We start from the raw sequence: 18,748 nt of genomic DNA, 5'->3' as shown, positions 1-18,748 counted from the left end.
TATATACTGTAAATATATAACGTAAAGTTCATTGCTTTGCAGTTCTTTTGCTGTAGTTTAAGCTGATTGTTTTGGGTGCTTTGCATGTCTTTGTCATCATTTTATCTCTCCTTAATTTTTTTTAGCGTTACGCGTAATTTCAGTGGCATTTAGAAGCCCTCTGCCCAGGGTTTTGGAGTCATAACTTACATTTAGCAGGGTGTCCCCGGCGTCTTAAAAATTATTAAAAGTTGATCAATCAATTTAGCGAGAATTAAGGCTATTAAAAAGTATCAAACGGCATTTTCAAAGGTATTAAATGTTGTAGCTTGTTTTGAATAAGTGTAAAAATACTGCTGCGTGTGTCGGAAGGTGATCAGTGTAGCGTCGATGGGGATCAAAGCTGTCCGGTCCCACATGCTAAGTGCTAGCCACAAAGCCGCTGTGGGACGCAGACAGCAGGTCTCAATCGCGCACGTCTGCGCAACATGACCGCCCCTACCCACCATCGCTGAAGCTACTACAGCCACCCCTTTTAACGCTGACCTCCGAGTGATGCTGGGCACCACTCCAATACTGTATAGCCTATAGTAAATGTGAGGTAAAGTGTGTTGCCAATGTAACCGGTTAAAACCCAAAGTGGCGATGAGGTCTTAAAATGTATGGAAAGGGTCTTTAAAAAGGTCTTAAAAGGTATTAAATTTGACTTCAGGATCCCTGCATATACCCTGTTTAGATAAACTCGTTTTTTAAAAGAGGCCCTATTATGCTTTTGGTGGTTTTCCATTTTCCAAGATCCCGGTGTTCCTTCCAGAGGGAGTTTCTCTCCCACACCCTTGCCTGAAACGCCTCCATTAGACTCCTTTGTTTACTTCAAGAACATAGTGACATCACTACGTAAGACTCACACCTCTATTGGCTAGTGCTCCAACCCATTGTGGTGATAGGCTATGGTGATCCAAAACATCTCTAAGCGGTTGACCAATCACAACAAAGCCAGCCAGCTAACCAATCAGAGCAGACTGGGTTCTGGTTTCAGACAGAGGGTGAAAAGAGGTGCTGCAGCACAGGCAGTATGAGAAAAATAAAGAGCTTTTTGAACATTAAAGCATGGAGACATGACAGTAGAGACACCAAATACTGAAATGACACTGAACATTTTGACACTACATTTTGCTGTATTGCTAGTTGTTCAACCACATTTGTTTTGCATAAAGATCGTTAAATAACCTATTTGTGTTGCTAAAATCTAAAACTAAAAACAAAATTGGGCCTTTAGAGTTAAATACTTTTTACTTTATATTATAATTGCATCTGTACTGTTATTGACCCTCTTGGACCAGCTATGAGGGCAGGCCCAGACGAGGCATTTGTCAGGCACGCACCCTCCAACACACACTTGTATAAATTGTTTCAATGGTATTTCATTGCTAGGCAACAGCCTGGGTCCATGTCTACTTCCAGTCAGCTGATGTCACTCACACACACTGCCACAGGGAACATATATTAATAAGTTGAATGGCTATATATTATACCTGCATCAGAATCAGTAGCTCTTTATAGATGAAACATTATACTTTTGGAGCTAACTGTGCTAATAGAGAGCCCTCAGATAATAGTGACATAAGAAGAGGAAAGCAAGTAAAAACAGAGTTCCCATTTATTGAGAAGTTGTGAAATATATGAAAAATGACTATTGAAACCATAACTACACATCAACAGAGTAATTATTCTTTGATCAACTGATACTGATATGGGCACTCAATGAGGAATATGAAAACATCACTTTACAAAAACAATGCATGAGTTCTTTGAGAGGGATCACAACTGAAAATACAAATATTTAAAAGAAAGAGTCAACCAATACCTATAGTAAAACAGTATGGGACAACCTAAAGAAGCCATAAGAACGTTTTTTTACTCAACATTTTCCTTGAAAAAGCTTTTTGAACGTTGCTATAGTTAAGACCAAAAGCAGAATATGAGGCACAGTTATCAAAGACTCCTTCTGTGGTCACTCAAATGTATGATTTCTTGTGACACTATGTCTTAAGATGGCCTGCTTAGGCTCATTTAATGCTGTTCATTTTTTAAGTTCTCTATTGAACTGCAGTTTACTAGTTTGGAACTAACGATGACAACAGAGGTTATTCTGTATATGACACGGCTACAATACTGCATTGAAGCACCCATTTAGAGGAAAGTGGCGGCAGTAATGCAGATGGATCAGTCTTTAAAAAGTTTCACAGTCTTCCTCTGCAAAAAAAAAACGATCTGTAATTTTTTTAAAGCCGGTTTCAGCTTCTGCACTTGTATTCTATGGCAGTAAACTGAATATTTTATGTGTTTAAAAAAACAACAAATGTAAAGAAATGCTACCTTGGCCTGGAGGGAAAAGTGAACTGCATTTTTACAGTTTTAAGGATTCATCCAGAGAATAATCTTCAGATGAATAAAAAAAGATAAAAGCACTGTGTCACGGTCAAGGGAAATAATGTGCTTCCTAAATACACTAAATGTTGGCACATAGAACATGGTAAACAACTTAAAACAATACTGAGACAAACTGGTGCTTCTGTCTTTGTGTGAATATGTATACAGAGATTTGAAGTTTTATAAACAGCTTTTATGACTGAATTAGGAAGCACAACTACAGTAGAGAAAGACTGCAGAGTGATTTGTGAGCCGTGTTGCGCATTCTGCACTTTAACAAGCCACTAAATTAAGCAGGTTTGATCTCTGTTCATGGATAGCAGCTCCCATAAAGACAAGCTGTAACTCTGGAAGAACCAACATGAGTCTGACGGTGAAGCCCCTACTGAGAAGACCCTAAGATAACCCAATTTAGAGGAAAGGCTCAATGAGATCCATTCATGCACACAGCTGAAAAAACAATCAGTCCATAAATCAAGTAAGAGAAATAAAATCTGCAATTACTCTGATGATCTACTAATCTGTAGTTTCTGTTTAATACAAATACCAATAACTCCCAGCTTTCAGCTACTGTAATAGTCTTCTTTGACATTGAACTGAATATCTTCTGGATTTCTTTGGACAGAATTCAAAACTGCCATCTTTGGCCAAACAAATGTTTCCAAACGATTCATTTGGGAAATAATCGTCAAATGTCAAAATTGATAATGATGATAGATATATATACAAACCTGACTATAAGGAAGGCTGAAATCAACAACTGTATCATGGAAAAATGTGCTTCTTAAATACAGTAAATGCACTAAAAAAACTGAAACGTTGAATTAATGAAATGTATTATGTCAACACATTTCACATATTAAGTTAGTTGAAAGCAATAATCTTAAATTCAACCTAATATTTTTTATTTAAACATGATATTATTACTTTCAAATAACTTAATACAGTTACGTGACATTGTACATTTAATTAAAGTCAATGTTTCAGTTTTGTGTGTTATGGATAAAGCAAATTCCTAACCATGTTACTCAATACAGACCACTGGTGCTACTGTCTTCCTGTGATGTGTGAACTATGACACTTTAAAATGGTCGATTAGGAAGCCAACTACAGTAGAGAAAACTGTAAGCGTAAAGAGAGATGTGAGCAAGCGCTTACTGTGTATACTGCACTTTAATAAGCCGTTAAACTAAACATGTTTCTCTGTTCATCTGTTACAGCTCTTATGCAGATGGGCTGAACCTCTGGAAGAATCTAAATGAGTCCGACATTAAAAGAGGTGAGGCCTCCACTGAGAAGACCCGAAAAAATCAGATCACTCTGCTCCACTTGTCACAGACATGCAGACACACACGCCCCCCCATCTCATTCTGAATGTTGTGTGACCATCCTCTTCACTACAGCATTCCAGGTCGGGACAAAACTTTCCTAACAGCCACAGTCTTCCAAGATATCCTCCAACACTTCAGTTACGTGAGGCTGTTAACGCCCAAGAACACTTACATAGCTAGGATTAGCTCTGAAGGCGTCCAGAACATATATTTTTTATAGATTTGATGCACTTTGATTCTCTTGAGTCAAGGGATACAAATCCTGTTCACCCATGACTTCATGATACTGTAAGATTGCTTTTGATAGGAATAAACCTTATTCTTGCAGTCGGTTTTCCAGCATGTTAACAGTCCTGTAGTCAACAGTGTACACACACTCTCACACACAAACAAAAATACTGGGCTACATTCTGTGATTAAACTTTCACATAATGGTAGACAAAAACATACGGTCAAGAGAGCACAAAACCCTGCGATACATCCACTCACAATGAAGCAACTATAAATTAAATCCATAAGATAGTTAAATAAAAACACACAAAACCCCCCTTTCTTTCTGGAAGATAACCTTTTGTGTCATGCGAGTGAATATTCTTTGAAGCTGTTTTTGCCTCTCTAGGGGACAGTAACTTTAGGGCCTATTCTGCAAAAACCAGTGAGTGGAGTGTAAAGTTTGCACATGGTTTGGCTGCTACATGTTTCTGTGGATGTTGTAACACATGGAGAGGGGGACTTAGGTGGGAGACCCCAGCTCTGGGGGGTACGGCTTCAGGCTGTTTTGCTTGTTGTCACGCAGCTTGCGGACGACGATGTGGCAGAAATCCTCGTTGTGCCGGTGGCAGTTGTCCAGCAGCTGGCGAACCTTGGCGGTGCGCGTGCTCTGGGTCATGATCAGCTCGTAGTCCTCCCGCATCAGCATGGTTTGGGAGAGCAGCGCATCACAGCTCTGGTTCAGACACGCTTCCGTCATCTGGAGGACGATTTCCTCGCGCCGGGCCTCGATCCACCGGGCGATGGGGCCTTGTAAGGGCGGGGAGTGACGCAACGGAGGAGAGTAATCAGCTCCAGCTGAGGAGAAAGAGTCAAAACATTTTGCTTAATTTGACCTTTTTAGAATCAGAATTACAATTCCTTTATTTTCCCGCAACGGGGATGTGTACGATATTACAATGAGTATAATGCAGATTCCTTAAAAACAGTAGACTTACATAAACAGCCGTGGAAAAAATTAAGAGACCTGTTCAGCCTTATCATTTTCTCTTGTTTTATTATTTATAGATATTTCTTTGAGTTTAATTATTTTTATTCATTTTTTATTGTATTCTTTGAAATACTGACATTTTTTCTCTGTGTTGAAATTCATCAGACACTGGAATGGCTGCCATACATGTAGAGATTTAAGAAACATGTGGAGTGGTCTGTATATAAAAAAGGAGGACCTGGTATTAATAATAAAACATATATTATCCATAGTGCTTATATAATATCTAAAACAAATATTCAGCCGGCACACTAACCAATCAGAGCAGACTGGGCTCTGGTTTCAGACAGAGAGTGAAAAGAGCTGCTGCAGCACAGGCAGTATGAGAGAAATAAAGAGCTTTCTGAACATTAAGCATTGAGACATGTACATTTCCTAAAATTGACTGGACCTATGTTATACGGTATATTTTGTTGAGTGCATGTTCCAAAAGTTGTTAGAACCTGGAGACATTTGTATTTTCAATCAGAGGTATCTCCCAGAAGATGTCTAAATGTTCTTTTAATCCCCATTTTTACAACAAACTTTTTAAATGTTCAACAATATCTTTTTAATAGATGTAGGATTTTAGTCATCAGAAATCTGGATCATAAATGAGCACAAAACAAGCAGAGCCACGGTTAGCCTTTAGCTCATAGCCCTTCCGAAATGCCATTTCCAGTCATGTTGCATTAACCTGGAGCTGCTCAGTGTTTTTCTAGTTTAAAAAGCCTGCTCTGTTTGTTTTGGAGAGGGAGAGAATCTAAACCAGACTCTCGTACACGCTCGTACCTTGTTGCTGAGGCTGAGGCTTGATGGTGAGGTTTTCCAGCTGGGTCCCAAATTCAGTGGGAGGCAGGCATGGTTTGACGGGTATGTTCAAGTCATTCATGAGCTTTGCACTCTGATAGGTGTCCGGATTGTTGACTTGGTCGACCAGAGACGCAGGGGCCTCCAGAGTACTCCGTATAAATGACGACGGGTGCCCCTCTCCGTCTAAAAGAGTGGAAGAAGAGGTGTGACCAAAAGTATATATCAGATCTTTGACTACAATACATAAAAAGTGAGTGTAATCACCTTTAGAAAATGCCATCTTGCTGCTGCTGAGGGCGCCAGGGACAGATATGTCTGTGTCCTGGGAGGAACAGGAGCCGGAGCCGGAGTTGGAGGTGGAGCTCTCCTGTAGCACAACAGTCATTTAAACTACCACACATTAAATACCAAGACAGACAAGTATCGCTGATCAGACTTCAACCGACATAAAGCGGTGCAGTAATGAAGTATTTTTCTAGGCTGACCTGTAAGTACAAGGGCTCCCTCTACAAAAAGCAATAAGACTTGGAATTTGGTAAATTGAAGAAAATAAGCTCTTAGTAAACACATGTTTATGGTACTTACAGGTTTCAATCTGCAGGATAAACTCCATATATTAACACTACTTTTAAAGCATAAATGCAGGCTATAAACAAATTACAGCACGTTCGCATGACGCATCACCGCCGCTAAGCTAAAGCCGGCTAATGTTGATGTGATGCTTTGTAGACACATGGATGCTACGGAGTGAGGTATTTACGGAGGTATTTTATGTCGTAGAACAAAACATTACAATCTCTCCAGCTGGTGTTAACCATAGACCTAATTTCAGGTTTTCTAAACCATAAAAACGTTCAAAAAAATGTTGACTTCAAGAGGAGGGAACCAGAAGTAGTAAAATGCTAACTCATATCTGGGTTTTAGGACTCATTCCTGCACCACACTATATCCTCAGATGTTTGAGCTACTGACCGGCCAGGGGCTGGTTCTGTCCTTCAGCATGTTGAGGGACGTCTCCTCACTCCTCTTCTCACTCACCGGCTGAGCTGAACAACAAGCTGACCCCCACCTCATCTGCGGAGAACAAGTGGATGTTAAGAACGTGTACACTTCACCAAGCCCCTCGTGAAGGATGTACACAGCTTGTGGGATGCCGAACTGCTCATGTGGCCACACCGTTCAATCATAGACTCTTTACTTTCTGCTGGAAGTTTTGCTGCATTCAGAGTTCCTCATACTGAATGCCACCGGCTGTGTATCCCAGTTCTTATCATTTAAAAAGTAAAAAAGGGTTACATTTTATTATATACATATTTTAGGATTTAATAGCAATACAATTAAAAAACTGTTTTATTAATTCCAAAGCGATTGAAAGGTCTTTCACACATAGATATAGGGACAAACTAGGACTAGGGCGGGGGGAAATTGAGAAAATCTTCTAAGATTCTGAAATGATTTAACTCCCCAAAAAATATAAAATAATTAATAAAAATAATAAAATATTATTTTATAAAAAAATATATATATTGTTACAGATTCACGTCAACCAAACTCACAAAGTCAATGTCGTTTCGAGCATCATTATGATTTATTGAAAAATAAACCCAGTTTTAGGGTTATTTTTTGTACAACTTTTAAATGAAATTGGCAAGTTTCCAAGAATAAAAAGTCAGCTACCATTTTTATTTATGAAACATTTCTATTTTTGTGTCACACTCCCAAACTGTGGAACACCCTACTATGAAATATCAGAGAAGTGAACTCAGTGGACATTTTTAAACAACAGCTAAAGACAGATCTTTTTAGGTACATTTTTTATTGGCGACACACCCCTTTAAATGGTCTTTTAGTCTTCATTATTTACTTATGCTTTTATATTATTTTATTTCTTTTATAGGTCAAAAAGGGTTGTAATTATTACTTACAGTACATTAGTTATTTAACAGTTTTAATAGCAACATTTCCTGCTGGTCTTTTCATTCTTTTAAAAAAAATGTTTACTATTGTCCTTTTTTTATTTTTGTTGTACATATATGTTTACTTTTATTTCATAGGGTTTTATAATTTTGCATCGATTCACTTAGTCTTGTGTCTTATTTTTTTGTCTCAGTTTGTTTTTAAACTTGTGTGCCATTTTGTGAAGCACTTTGAGGTGCACACGCTGTATGAAAAGTGCTATATAAATAAAGCTTTATTATTATTATTATTTATTTATTATTAGAAAAAGTGCCTGTTTGTTTAAGTTCAGCCGGAATAAATGTCTCTTTTTGTCTTGCAATATTGTCAGAAGTTATACACTGCCTGGCCAAAAAAAAGGTCACACTCTAATATTCGTTGGACCACCTTTAGCTTTGATTACAGCATTCATTCGCTGTGGCATCGTTTCCACAAGCTTCTGCAATGTCACAACATTTATTTCTGGCTTGCATTCATTTTTCACCAAATCTTGTATTGATGACGGGAGATTCGGACCACTGCGCAAAGTCTTCTCCAGCACATCCCAAAGACTCTCAATCGGGTTCAGGTCTGGACTCTGTGGGGGCCATCCATGTGTGAAAATGATGTCTCATGCTCCCTGAACCACTCTTTCACAATTTGAGCCCGATGGATCCTGGCATTGTCATCTTGGAACATGCCCGTGCCATCAGAGAAGGAAAATCCATTGATGGAATAACCTGGTCCTTCAGTATATTCAGGTAGTCAGCTGACCTCATTCTTTGGGCACGTTGCTGAACCTAGACCAGACCAACTGCAGCAGCCCCAGATCATAGCACTGCCCCCACAGGCATGTACAGTAGGCACTATGCATGATGGGTGCATCACTTCAGCAGCCTCTCTTCTTACCCTGATGCGCCCATCACTCTGGAACAGGGTAAATCTGGACTCATCAGACCACATGACCTTCTTCCATTGCTCCAGAGTCTAATCTTTGTTCTCCCTAGCAAATTTAAGCAGTTTTTTTCCGATTAGCCTCACTGACAAGTGGTTTTCTTACGGCTACACAGCTGTTTAGTCCCAATCCCTTGAGTTCCCTTCGCATTGTGCGTGTGGAAATGCTCTTACTTTCAGTATTAAACATAGCCGTGAGTTCTACTGTTGTTTTTCTACCATTTGATTTCACCAAACGTTTAAGTGATCGCCGATCGTGATCATTCAAGATTTTTTTCCGACCACATTCCTTCCTGGAAGATGATGTTCCCCCGCTGTCCTTCCAGTTTTTAATAATGCGTTGGACAGTTCTTAACCCCATGTTAGTAGTTTCAGCAATCTCCTTAGATATTTTCTCTGCTTGATGCATGCCAATAATTTGACCCTTCTGAAACAGATTAGCATCTTTTCCACGACCACAGGATATGTCTTTTGACATGACTGTTTAACACATGAGAAGCTACTCACTGCATCAGTTAGGGTTCAATAACTTGTTGCCAGCTGAAACATAATCACCCATGCAGTAATTATCCAATGGGAGGCTCTTACCCATTTGCTTACTTAAATCCAGGTGAACACCTTTTTTTTGACCAGGCAGTGTATAACTGCTTCAAATACAAAAAACTCCATCATTTTATACACACTGCTTCATGTCCTAATTTGCCACACCAGCTTTATTTCGCACAACACACTGGAGTAGATCTGTAAGTGTTTCTTTAACTCAACACGTGTTTTTTTACCACACTGGTCATTAATTTAACTTTTATAATGGCCTTACTCATATGTGCACACACACCAAGAACCAAAAGAGGAAGGACATGTTTAGGGGAAATTATGAAGTGTCTTAGTCACAGCAAAATGTGAACTCTCCAAAATTACACACAGCTCAAGATTCAGATCCCCTTCTTTGTGTGAAGACATCACAATGAGAGTAAGCTTATAATGGACTTGGTATTCTGAGACAGGAGAATATCCCTCCTTTAAATTCAGACCCAGGGCTATTAAGTTCATCAGTGGAACAGTTGACTATAAAAAGGGGAAAAACTTCAGTGCGAATAAAAAATAGATAGCAACTGGAAGAGACCATATGTTGGTCCCCTCTGCATAACACTGCCTTGTAATCAGCTTTAATTTCACTTTAAATATATCAGTGTTAACAGTTTTTATTTCATGTGTTTTATTTCCTAGTTTTTTGCTTTGTTTCTTCTTTCTCTGTTGTACTTTACCTATACTTTATGGTAATAACCAATTCAAATCTTAATATTTGAAAGGACTTCTTTGTATTTACAGTGAAAACATATCTGCCAGGTCACAGAAAACGTTTTTATAAATATATATAAGTATACTTTAGGTTTTTGTTAATTTTAATGAACATTTGACACTTAATAAAAAAATGGTATGAATAAAAAAGAATAGTGACAATGAGTCTTTCCTGTAAACCAAATAAAAGTCTATGGAGTATTTTTTATTATACCGGAATTTTGTCTTGCTTTCCCAGTTAAAAATGTAGGTATATAGGCAATACAGTCTGATAATATATACATATATAGGCAATCTATCATTGTATAGATATACAGGTCTACTCGGTTCATCCTTGAAGTGCCTAAACTAAAGACAATTCCCGTTAAGGTATTCCTGAGATATCACGTTTACGAGAAAGAGATAGATAAGACAGCCAGAGAACATGACGAGCTGTGAGAAGATTCCTGACTAACCTTTGACCTCTTGATCTCCAACACGGCCTCCAGGAAATCTATTTCGTCAAACGTCCTCACCATGGGCTCCAGCTCGATCAAACACTCTGAAACCACACATCGTAACTGTTTTTCACACTACGATATCTATTCAACAATGCAGAACACCTGTACAACTGCTCCTGTAGCACAGTGCTCTTGGGCTGTGGTCTGATTTGGTGTTCAGGGTACTTTCCAGAACAGATGAAAGGAAGCTGTGTGGTGAACAAAACATTTAGAACTAACGGTCTTAGGGAGTTTGCACTACAAAAACTTGCAATCTTGCTAAGGATATTTGTCTAATATATAGTCAGAATATGTCTTTACACTTGATATAAGACCTAATAACTTAAGAATTTACAATGCAGTGAGATATAGGGTCTTGTTTCTAGACGATGCATCTTAAGTATCCTGTTAAGTCAAAGACTCTTGAAAGCATCTTATTTTAAGTTGTGTCTCAGATGCAACATTCAAAAAAAGAATGTTATTGGAAGATCACCATAAAACATCCTAAAACAGAAAACTTTTGATACCAATTAGCAGCTAAATGGCCGGAGTCATTACCTTTAAAAGACCCAATTTGTATACATGAACTGTGGCTGAAGACATTGTTGTTTAAAAAACACAGTCAGAGGATACTTCAATAATGGGACCGGAGGCTGACACTTCACTGCTGAGTCAGAGTAAAGGTTAGCACTGACTAGGAAGATTTGTCTGTTACTCAACATAAAAAAGGATTGTCATCCAAAACTGTGCAAAAGGTTAACCTGGTTCAACTGAGTGCAATCCTATGAGCGGGCAGATTTTGTATTTTTCTGGAAATTCAGTTATTTGTGTGAGCTTACTGAGGAAGGAAGGTCGTTCGTCGGGGTTGGTGGTCCAGCCGCAGGTCATCAGAGTGATGAGGGTCTCTCTGTTGGGGATGTTAAGTGGCAGGCTCTCCGGACCCGTGTCAGGACGCATCCCACGCAGCACACTGAACATGATCTGCATGACGTTGGTCACCTCTAAACGCAAACACAGACCTTTGATTAGCCTGCTAGCACCATAAAGGTTATTCAAACTTTGATACAAGTTAAAAAACATGCGTTACCTTCGAATGGAATCTGCCTGGACAGCACTTCCCACATGATGATGGCATAGCTTTAATGTAAACATGAGGGAGAGAAAAAGTTAGGGAAAGTTAAGTCATTCTTTTGGACTGGTTTTCCCCTTCAGAGCTGAGGGACTTTACAAAGCGCTAACCATAGGGGCGCCTTACAGGAAGGAAAATGACAGATTGACCAGTTGCAGCAACCAAAAGCTATTGTGCAACTTAAAGTTCCCCTCTATACACGTTTCAAAGAATGTAAAAATATCCTCTGTTTAAAATGATTGGCTCAGAAAAAAATCATCGGAAAAGCATGAAAGCATTTTTACTTTTCCTCCCTTATTGAGAAATTATGGATGAATTAATAATCAGATATATAAATATCACAGGCCTCGCTTCTGGCTGACCACATCTGTTCACGCTAGCTAACGTCACTGAATATTCAGCCAAACTTGTTTGAATTACAAGAGTCTGATGGGCACCGAATTGGCTAGCAGATGTATCAGGATAGTACGGAAGAAGATTAGGGCCACATGGGAATTTTGCTTTGGTTTTGGTTTTTTTAAGTTCTGAGATTAAAGTCTGAATTCTGAAACTTTTAAAATAAACTCACTTTTGGTCTGATCTCAAACAAATCTTCACTTGGGCCCTGATTCTCTTCCATAGGATTGTAACTCTAGCTAGCATTGTTTATTTTGTTTGTGTTAGCTTGTTAGCTTGTCACTGACAGTGGCTGATACAACCTTAGCAGTTGTGAAACTTAGAAATCTAGAAAGATATCTAGATTTTTTTTGTAAAGATATTTCCAACTAAAAACTGCACACAACCTGTTTGGTGTCAAACTTTAACATGCTAATGCTAATTGCACTTCAGGCTGAGTTTTTTTGTCTGTGATTTAGACCGCAATTGCCCATGAATTTTATGATGTACTGTAAATACGAGGGTAAATATACACATCACCTTGATAACCTTTACATTAAACATGTTCGATTCTTTTAGCTGACATTGATTTTGCCCGCTGTCTTTGTTTCAATAAGAATGTCACCAATAACGTATCCAATATATTGCTAGAATAAATAGCAGGTTTCTTCCATCCATTATAAGACTTGGGACTCAGCACAATTTTTCAGGGTTGCGAAAGGTACGAAAATCCATTCTACACTGCCTGGCCCAAAAAAAGGTCACACGTCACATGCCGTGCCATCAGGGAAGAAAAGATCCATTGATGGAATAACCTGGTCCTTCAGTATATTCAGGTAGTCAGCTGACCTCATTCTTTGGGCACGTTGATGAACCTAGACCAGACCAACTGCAGCAACCCCAGATCATAGCACTGCCCCCACAGGCTTGTGGCCTTTTTTTTGGCCGGGCAGTGTATTTATAGTTTGTGTTGTTTCTTTTTACTATATTTATCTTTAATTGTTTTTACTATTTATATACTTTTCCAGCATCTTAATTTCAATATCTGAATATCTATAAAAAGGAATAAAAAGTTTGTTGGGTTGAAGGCTTTGCATGCATTATTACTCTTTCACATTATTATTATATCAGTGGAATAAAATGATCTTCAAAAGACAATAATATTGTTTGATTATGATTATTTCTGGTATTATTGGTTAAAATAACACCTATTAAAATAATATGAGCAGAGGCGACAAATGTGTTCCCGGCTCAATGCTCAGCACTGTTCTGTTTTGGTATGCTAACAATCCAACACCATGCCAGCACATTGTCACACCTTGCCAGTCACAAAAACGTCCTTGTGTTCATCCATTCACAAATTCTGCTCAATAATTATACAAATAAAACATCATATACACATTAAGATTAAACCACGTTATAGACAGGCTTGGATTACATGTAACGGATTATTTAATCAGGCTGTTTTCCCTTTCAGTTACATAAAATAAAGTATAATGAGGTGCCTGTTACATTAATAAAATATTGATTTGATTACTAGCAGGATTACAATCTTACACTTTTTTTTTTAAAGGGCATCTTCTTGTAATGGGAGCTGATTTAGTTTCCGCCTATTGTTCTGTACTAGTGTGTTTTATTAAACTACAACAAAGCATTCCATTTTATTTCTGCTTTTTCTAACTGTAGTATGTGCTCATGTGTTTTATTGTTGGTGTATATACTACTTCCTGAATATGCTTCATGAAAGGCAGCTTTCATTATCAATAAAATCTCTGAGCAGAGGACACATTTTTGACCCTACATATCTTGGTTCCTTCTTTTCTAAGTTTACATTGTTCTGTTGTCTTACATAATACACTTAATAAAGAAACATTGACATTGTCCTTTATCTTGTACTTATCTGTATGCTACACGTAACATTACTGCTATATATTGTTATTCAGATTACTTTACTGATTACATTTCTTTACAGGTACATAGATATGGTAACGGAATACATTTTCAAAGTAACCCCCCTCTAATGACTAGTTACTGAGTTTCGGGGTCTCACCTGTACACGTCGTGTTTCACGTCGGCCCGGCGGCTCTTGGATGGCTCGTACTTCTCGGGGGGCATGTAGATTACCGTACCAACCATCTCTGTGGGCTTGGATCCGGAGCCTCTGCTGACGGACAGCTGGCGCCACTTTGAAAGACCAAAGTCTGCGATCTGGACGGAACAGCAGAACATCAACGTGTGTTTTTACTTTGATGTTTTATAAACAACTGATTGGAACGAAGGCTTTGTTGTGGGAGAACTGTTCTCTTTGATATAGTGAGATGCCAAACTGTGTTTCTAAGCATGACATGCTTTTAAAGCAGCTTTTTCTACAAGTGAAGTAGACTTCAGTCATTAGAAAATAATAATGAGGGGGTTTAATTAATTGTTCTATTTTTATTATCCAGGAATTTGCTGATTATTTTTTCCACAGTAGGTGTGAGTGTGTGCATGACATCTCTGTCTTTGCCAGCAGCTGATCTTGTATATTACTGGAACAATCCGGTTCATTTATGACTTATGACTGCGCAATGACCGCTCATAGTTCCTCCTTGATTCACAACGGTCCAAAAGTCAAAATCTTTTGAAATAAGTTAGACACAATGTACCTAAAAATATACCTTATTCTTTTATCTGCAGAATATTATCCTTCAATCTACAGAAGAGGGTTAGGGTCACGTGTGAATTTCTTTTTTAGATCTGACTAAAAGTGATTTTATTATTTTTAATTCTGGGATTAAAAAGCTACAATTTGATCTCAAAAAGATAATCACATGTGGCAGTAACCCTCTTTCGTATCAATCCATATTTGTTAGTGGGAAGTCTTTTAAAAAAGTAACATTCATATAACAAGTTCTACTTAGTTAATCTAATGAAGAATTTTATTCACTTTCAGGATTTTGTTTAACATTTCTTTAAGGTTTTCACTTTATAAAATATGATTAGAGGACATTTGGTATGGCAAAATGCCATTTGAATGTTCTTTTTATTTCTAATCAGCAGCAGTCTTAGATATTCCATTTATTATCTTTATTGACAAAGTAGAGCAGAACATCGTCACATTTCAGCACCTTAGAACAGAGGATTTCTGAACTGTTAATTCACATACAAAAAAGAAAGTACCATAGAAAATCTTCCCCAACAGAAACTTTACAATAGGGCCCTGTTGTATAGTTTCTATTGTATAGTTTCTGTGAGGTCATGGATATTCCCTGAACATCTGATAATTGTACACATGGTGATAATGCCAGTAAGACAACCACCCTCAGTGACCCCTATACATACAGTTCCTACTGTTAAGTACGTAAGCTTGCCACGAACATACCTTTACATGAAATTCCCCATCCAACAGTATGTTCTGCGTCTTTAGGTCGTGATGTAACAGTGGTGGGTTCATGTTGTGCAGGAAGTTAACGCCCAGCGCGATCTCATACAGGATCCTAAGCTGCAAGGGCCAGCCCAGCACCGGGTACGTGTCCTTCTGTAGGCAGGGGCGATACACCGGGAGGCCATGTTAATAAAAGTATCAGTAGCACGTGTGTTGAAGCAGAAGGTAAAGAAAAGTATGTTGCATTTTCACTAAAGCTGTGTCTCTATACCGCAGAATTAAAGTTGCTGTGTACATTTGCTTCTTTACGGGTTTATAAAAAGGGATGTGTGTGTGTGTGTTTGTGCTTAAAAGAGATGAAAGGTATAGAAGGCACTGTAGCATCTACCATAGGACTGCACAATTTGGGGAAAAATGTATACTTGCTATTATTTTGACTGATACTGCACTATGCTTCCCAATATTTAAGGATATTACCATTTTTGAAACATTATTCATATCTTTATTTGGAACAATAGTAAAAAGAGGATATGTAACTCAGAACTCTTTGATTATTAAATCTGTAGAATCCATTTGAAGGCTCCGCAGCACCACAATAATTAATCAAGAAATATATATTTGCACAATTTTTTAATTGGTATCAAATAAGATCAAATATATGGCACCGGTCTATACCATTTGGATAACAGTTCAGTGAATTGTGAAGCCTTACACTACATTATACATTGATTCAAATTATTATAGGGATTAGTTTAATACTCGATTGTAATGGTCAACTTGGACATTTGAGAGGTTGTTATGAAGGAGAAAAAAGGGACACCCTGTCAAGTATTTTTTTTTTCGTTTATCACCACCCTGCTGCACATTGTCCTATACTAATCCTAACTCTAAAAGCTAGCTTCTTGAGTGCAGAAGCGTTTTTGAAATGCTAGTATCTCCTCACAGCTCCTACTTTCGTTGCATAGTCTCAAATATGCGTTATTTGGGAAATCTAATGAATGAACTTAATAACAGTTTCTTCAGTAATTAAAGGTTAATAAAGCTGCTGACGCTAATCAAAGTAACAGCTCTTTCCCTCTAAAAAATCAATATGGAAAAGCTCCTAGTTCAGGTAAAGAATATTGAATAGTACGCTTAAAACAGGTCTCATTATAAAGATAGTAAATGGTCTAATAAAGTGATATTATGTCATACCTTTGCAATCCAATTTTCCCTAATGCAATGACCACACACTGGAGAGGGGATTTCCCTGAATTCTTTTGGAGCATGTGATGTCAGTGTGGCAACTGATATAAAGTCATACCCTCTGTCTCTCTTCCCCTGCTTGTTTCGAAGACTGTGACTACTTTCTAGTTTCACTTTGGCCGGGTGTCACACATGCATGAATGCCATTGTAGACAATAAACATGAGTTGTTAAAGTGATGGAGAGGAAGATAAGGGAGCTTGAAAGAAACAACAAGAAGCCGCTTTCCCGAAAGTGCCTGAACAAGAACTGTAGCATGTTTTTGACTGTGTCATTTTAATACAGAGTATTTTCTAATACTTTTTGTTTCTATTAAGCTCCATTTTACCTATTATTTCCTCTGAATACATTATAAAAGCCTTACAGCCAAGGAAAGCTGCAGTCTTTTTAAAAGGGGTGTTTTATGAACGTTGGGATTCGAGAATTAGCAGACCATTTACATGAACAAAAACCTATACAAGAGAAAGTACAGGAAAAGGAAAACCCCCAAAAAGCATTATAGGGCCACTTTGAATTAATTAGTTTTCTTAGGACCAAGGCTTGTCATATGATGTTAAGATCGGATCAGTTTCTAAATTAACATCTTTAAGTGTTATGAAACACCTCGATGACTTATATGTACCTCGTGGAGCAACTGGTCCAGAGAGCCATTGCTCATGAACTCGGTGACGATGCAAAAGAACTCGGGCTCATTGCAGATGCCAAAGATCTGGATGATGTAGTTGAACCTGGCTTTGTGGAGCACCTCGGCCTCCTTGAGCAGGCTGTTCCTGTGTCTGAAACACAGCCAGGGACAAACCTTCAGTCTCTACTCTCACACAGAGAATCATGCCAAAACAGTGAAGACATTTGTTGTGGGTATATAACAGTTATGAGAAGCACGCCAAGGGACTGAAATGTGAAAGCTGATTTCATCAGGGCTCTGCAATATGGAAGTAATGATTTAATGAATATGAATGTTTTAATATGGTGATATGCATCATGATGTGCCAAATCACATGTAAAAGTTTTAATGGGGACCTGTGTCAAACTGGATTTTTGAAATGGGTCAAGTTTGTTCATTCATTTGGACAATCGAAAAAAAAAGCCAAGCATTTCAAGCGCGTCATAAACAACAACAAACACTTTATGAAACAGTGTAGTCAAAGAAGATTGTTTAAGTTCTAAATCAGAGCATCAATATGTGATATTTCTGACAGTTTAAATCAAGTATGAGGCTTGCATTTGTATCAGATGTCCACAGTGACCCAGGTGTTAATTATTGCATGTTTATGAAGCACAATTCTCTGTGAAAATGTGCAGTATCAGTTCCTGAAACATGTATCATCATGTATATTTAAATATACAGCCGTATACAACATTGTAGCTTATAAGTGGTGGTCACATTAGCACAGGGTACCTTTCTTCAACGGGATTGTCGAGTTTCAGGCACTTGATGGCCACGGTGGTCCTCCAGTCAGAGTGCTGCGCCTTGAACACCGTGCCGAAGCCCCCCCTGCTCAGGTAATACAGGTCCGTCAGCTTCTGGCAGGGGATCACCGGCAAGGTGCTGGTCAGACTCCCGATGTTCACACAGCCCACAGCCGGGTACGGCTCCATAGCAATTTGTGAGCCTTTACAGGAAGACACTGGGGATTTATCCTCCACTAGGTCAGCCTCTGAAAGCAGAACTGCCCCTTTATGGTAAACGTAATGAGGAAGACCTCTTCCATTCACACGAATGCAATAATGTCGCTAATGACTGCTAGCAAGCTAAGCTATTGTAGCGGAGGTCGGTCGAAAAAAAGAGCCACCGATAAATGTTTCACCCGCTAAAAAACAAACAAAGCCCAGCCAAAGACTACGAGTAAGTGCGGGACCTTTCACCTGCCGGTTTACTCATGGTATGCTGCCGGACCGCCTCTAACTAGCTGTCACACAGTCAGAGAGGAACAACAACAGTGTGTTGCTCAGCGCCGCCAGGTGGGTTTGTTGTTGGTAATGACGACACGCTTCCGGGTTTTTGAAGATGCATTCAGGTACGCACGTTTCAAGCTCTAGTGTAATTTCCTTTGATTACAAACAGCGTTTAAAGGAGGAATTACATGTAAGGGCAAGTCCAAATATGATGATGCAGTAGCCTATGAGTTAGTTGTTTAATACATACACAGCTTCAAATTCGCTCTTTGGTTTC

At 38.6% G+C, this 18,748-nt stretch overlaps 1 protein-coding gene across 1 annotated transcript; it reads right to left on the bottom strand.

The window, feature by feature from the left end:
- Positions 1-1,621: 1,621 nt before the first annotated feature.
- Positions 1,622-18,532, bottom strand: ripk2 (receptor-interacting serine-threonine kinase 2). The gene is made up of 11 exons (XM_063884977.1): positions 17,975-18,532; positions 17,198-17,351; positions 15,329-15,484; positions 14,018-14,175; positions 11,551-11,600; positions 11,303-11,464; positions 10,440-10,525; positions 6,769-6,870; positions 6,061-6,163; positions 5,776-5,979; positions 1,622-4,811 (listed from the first exon to the last, which is right to left on the bottom strand). The coding sequence occupies exons 1-11, from the start codon at positions 18,172-18,174 to the stop codon at positions 4,477-4,479; spliced, it is 1,710 nt and encodes a 569-aa protein (XP_063741047.1). The 5' UTR covers positions 18,175-18,532; the 3' UTR covers positions 1,622-4,476.
- Positions 18,533-18,748: the final 216 nt, after the last annotated feature.

This window comes from Eleginops maclovinus, chromosome 6 (assembly GCF_036324505.1).
Source record: "Eleginops maclovinus isolate JMC-PN-2008 ecotype Puerto Natales chromosome 6, JC_Emac_rtc_rv5, whole genome shotgun sequence".
Classification (NCBI taxonomy): domain Eukaryota; kingdom Metazoa; phylum Chordata; class Actinopteri; order Perciformes; family Eleginopidae; genus Eleginops; species Eleginops maclovinus.
Note: the sequence above shows the minus strand (reverse complement) of the source record. Positions and strands in the feature narration are given on the sequence as shown.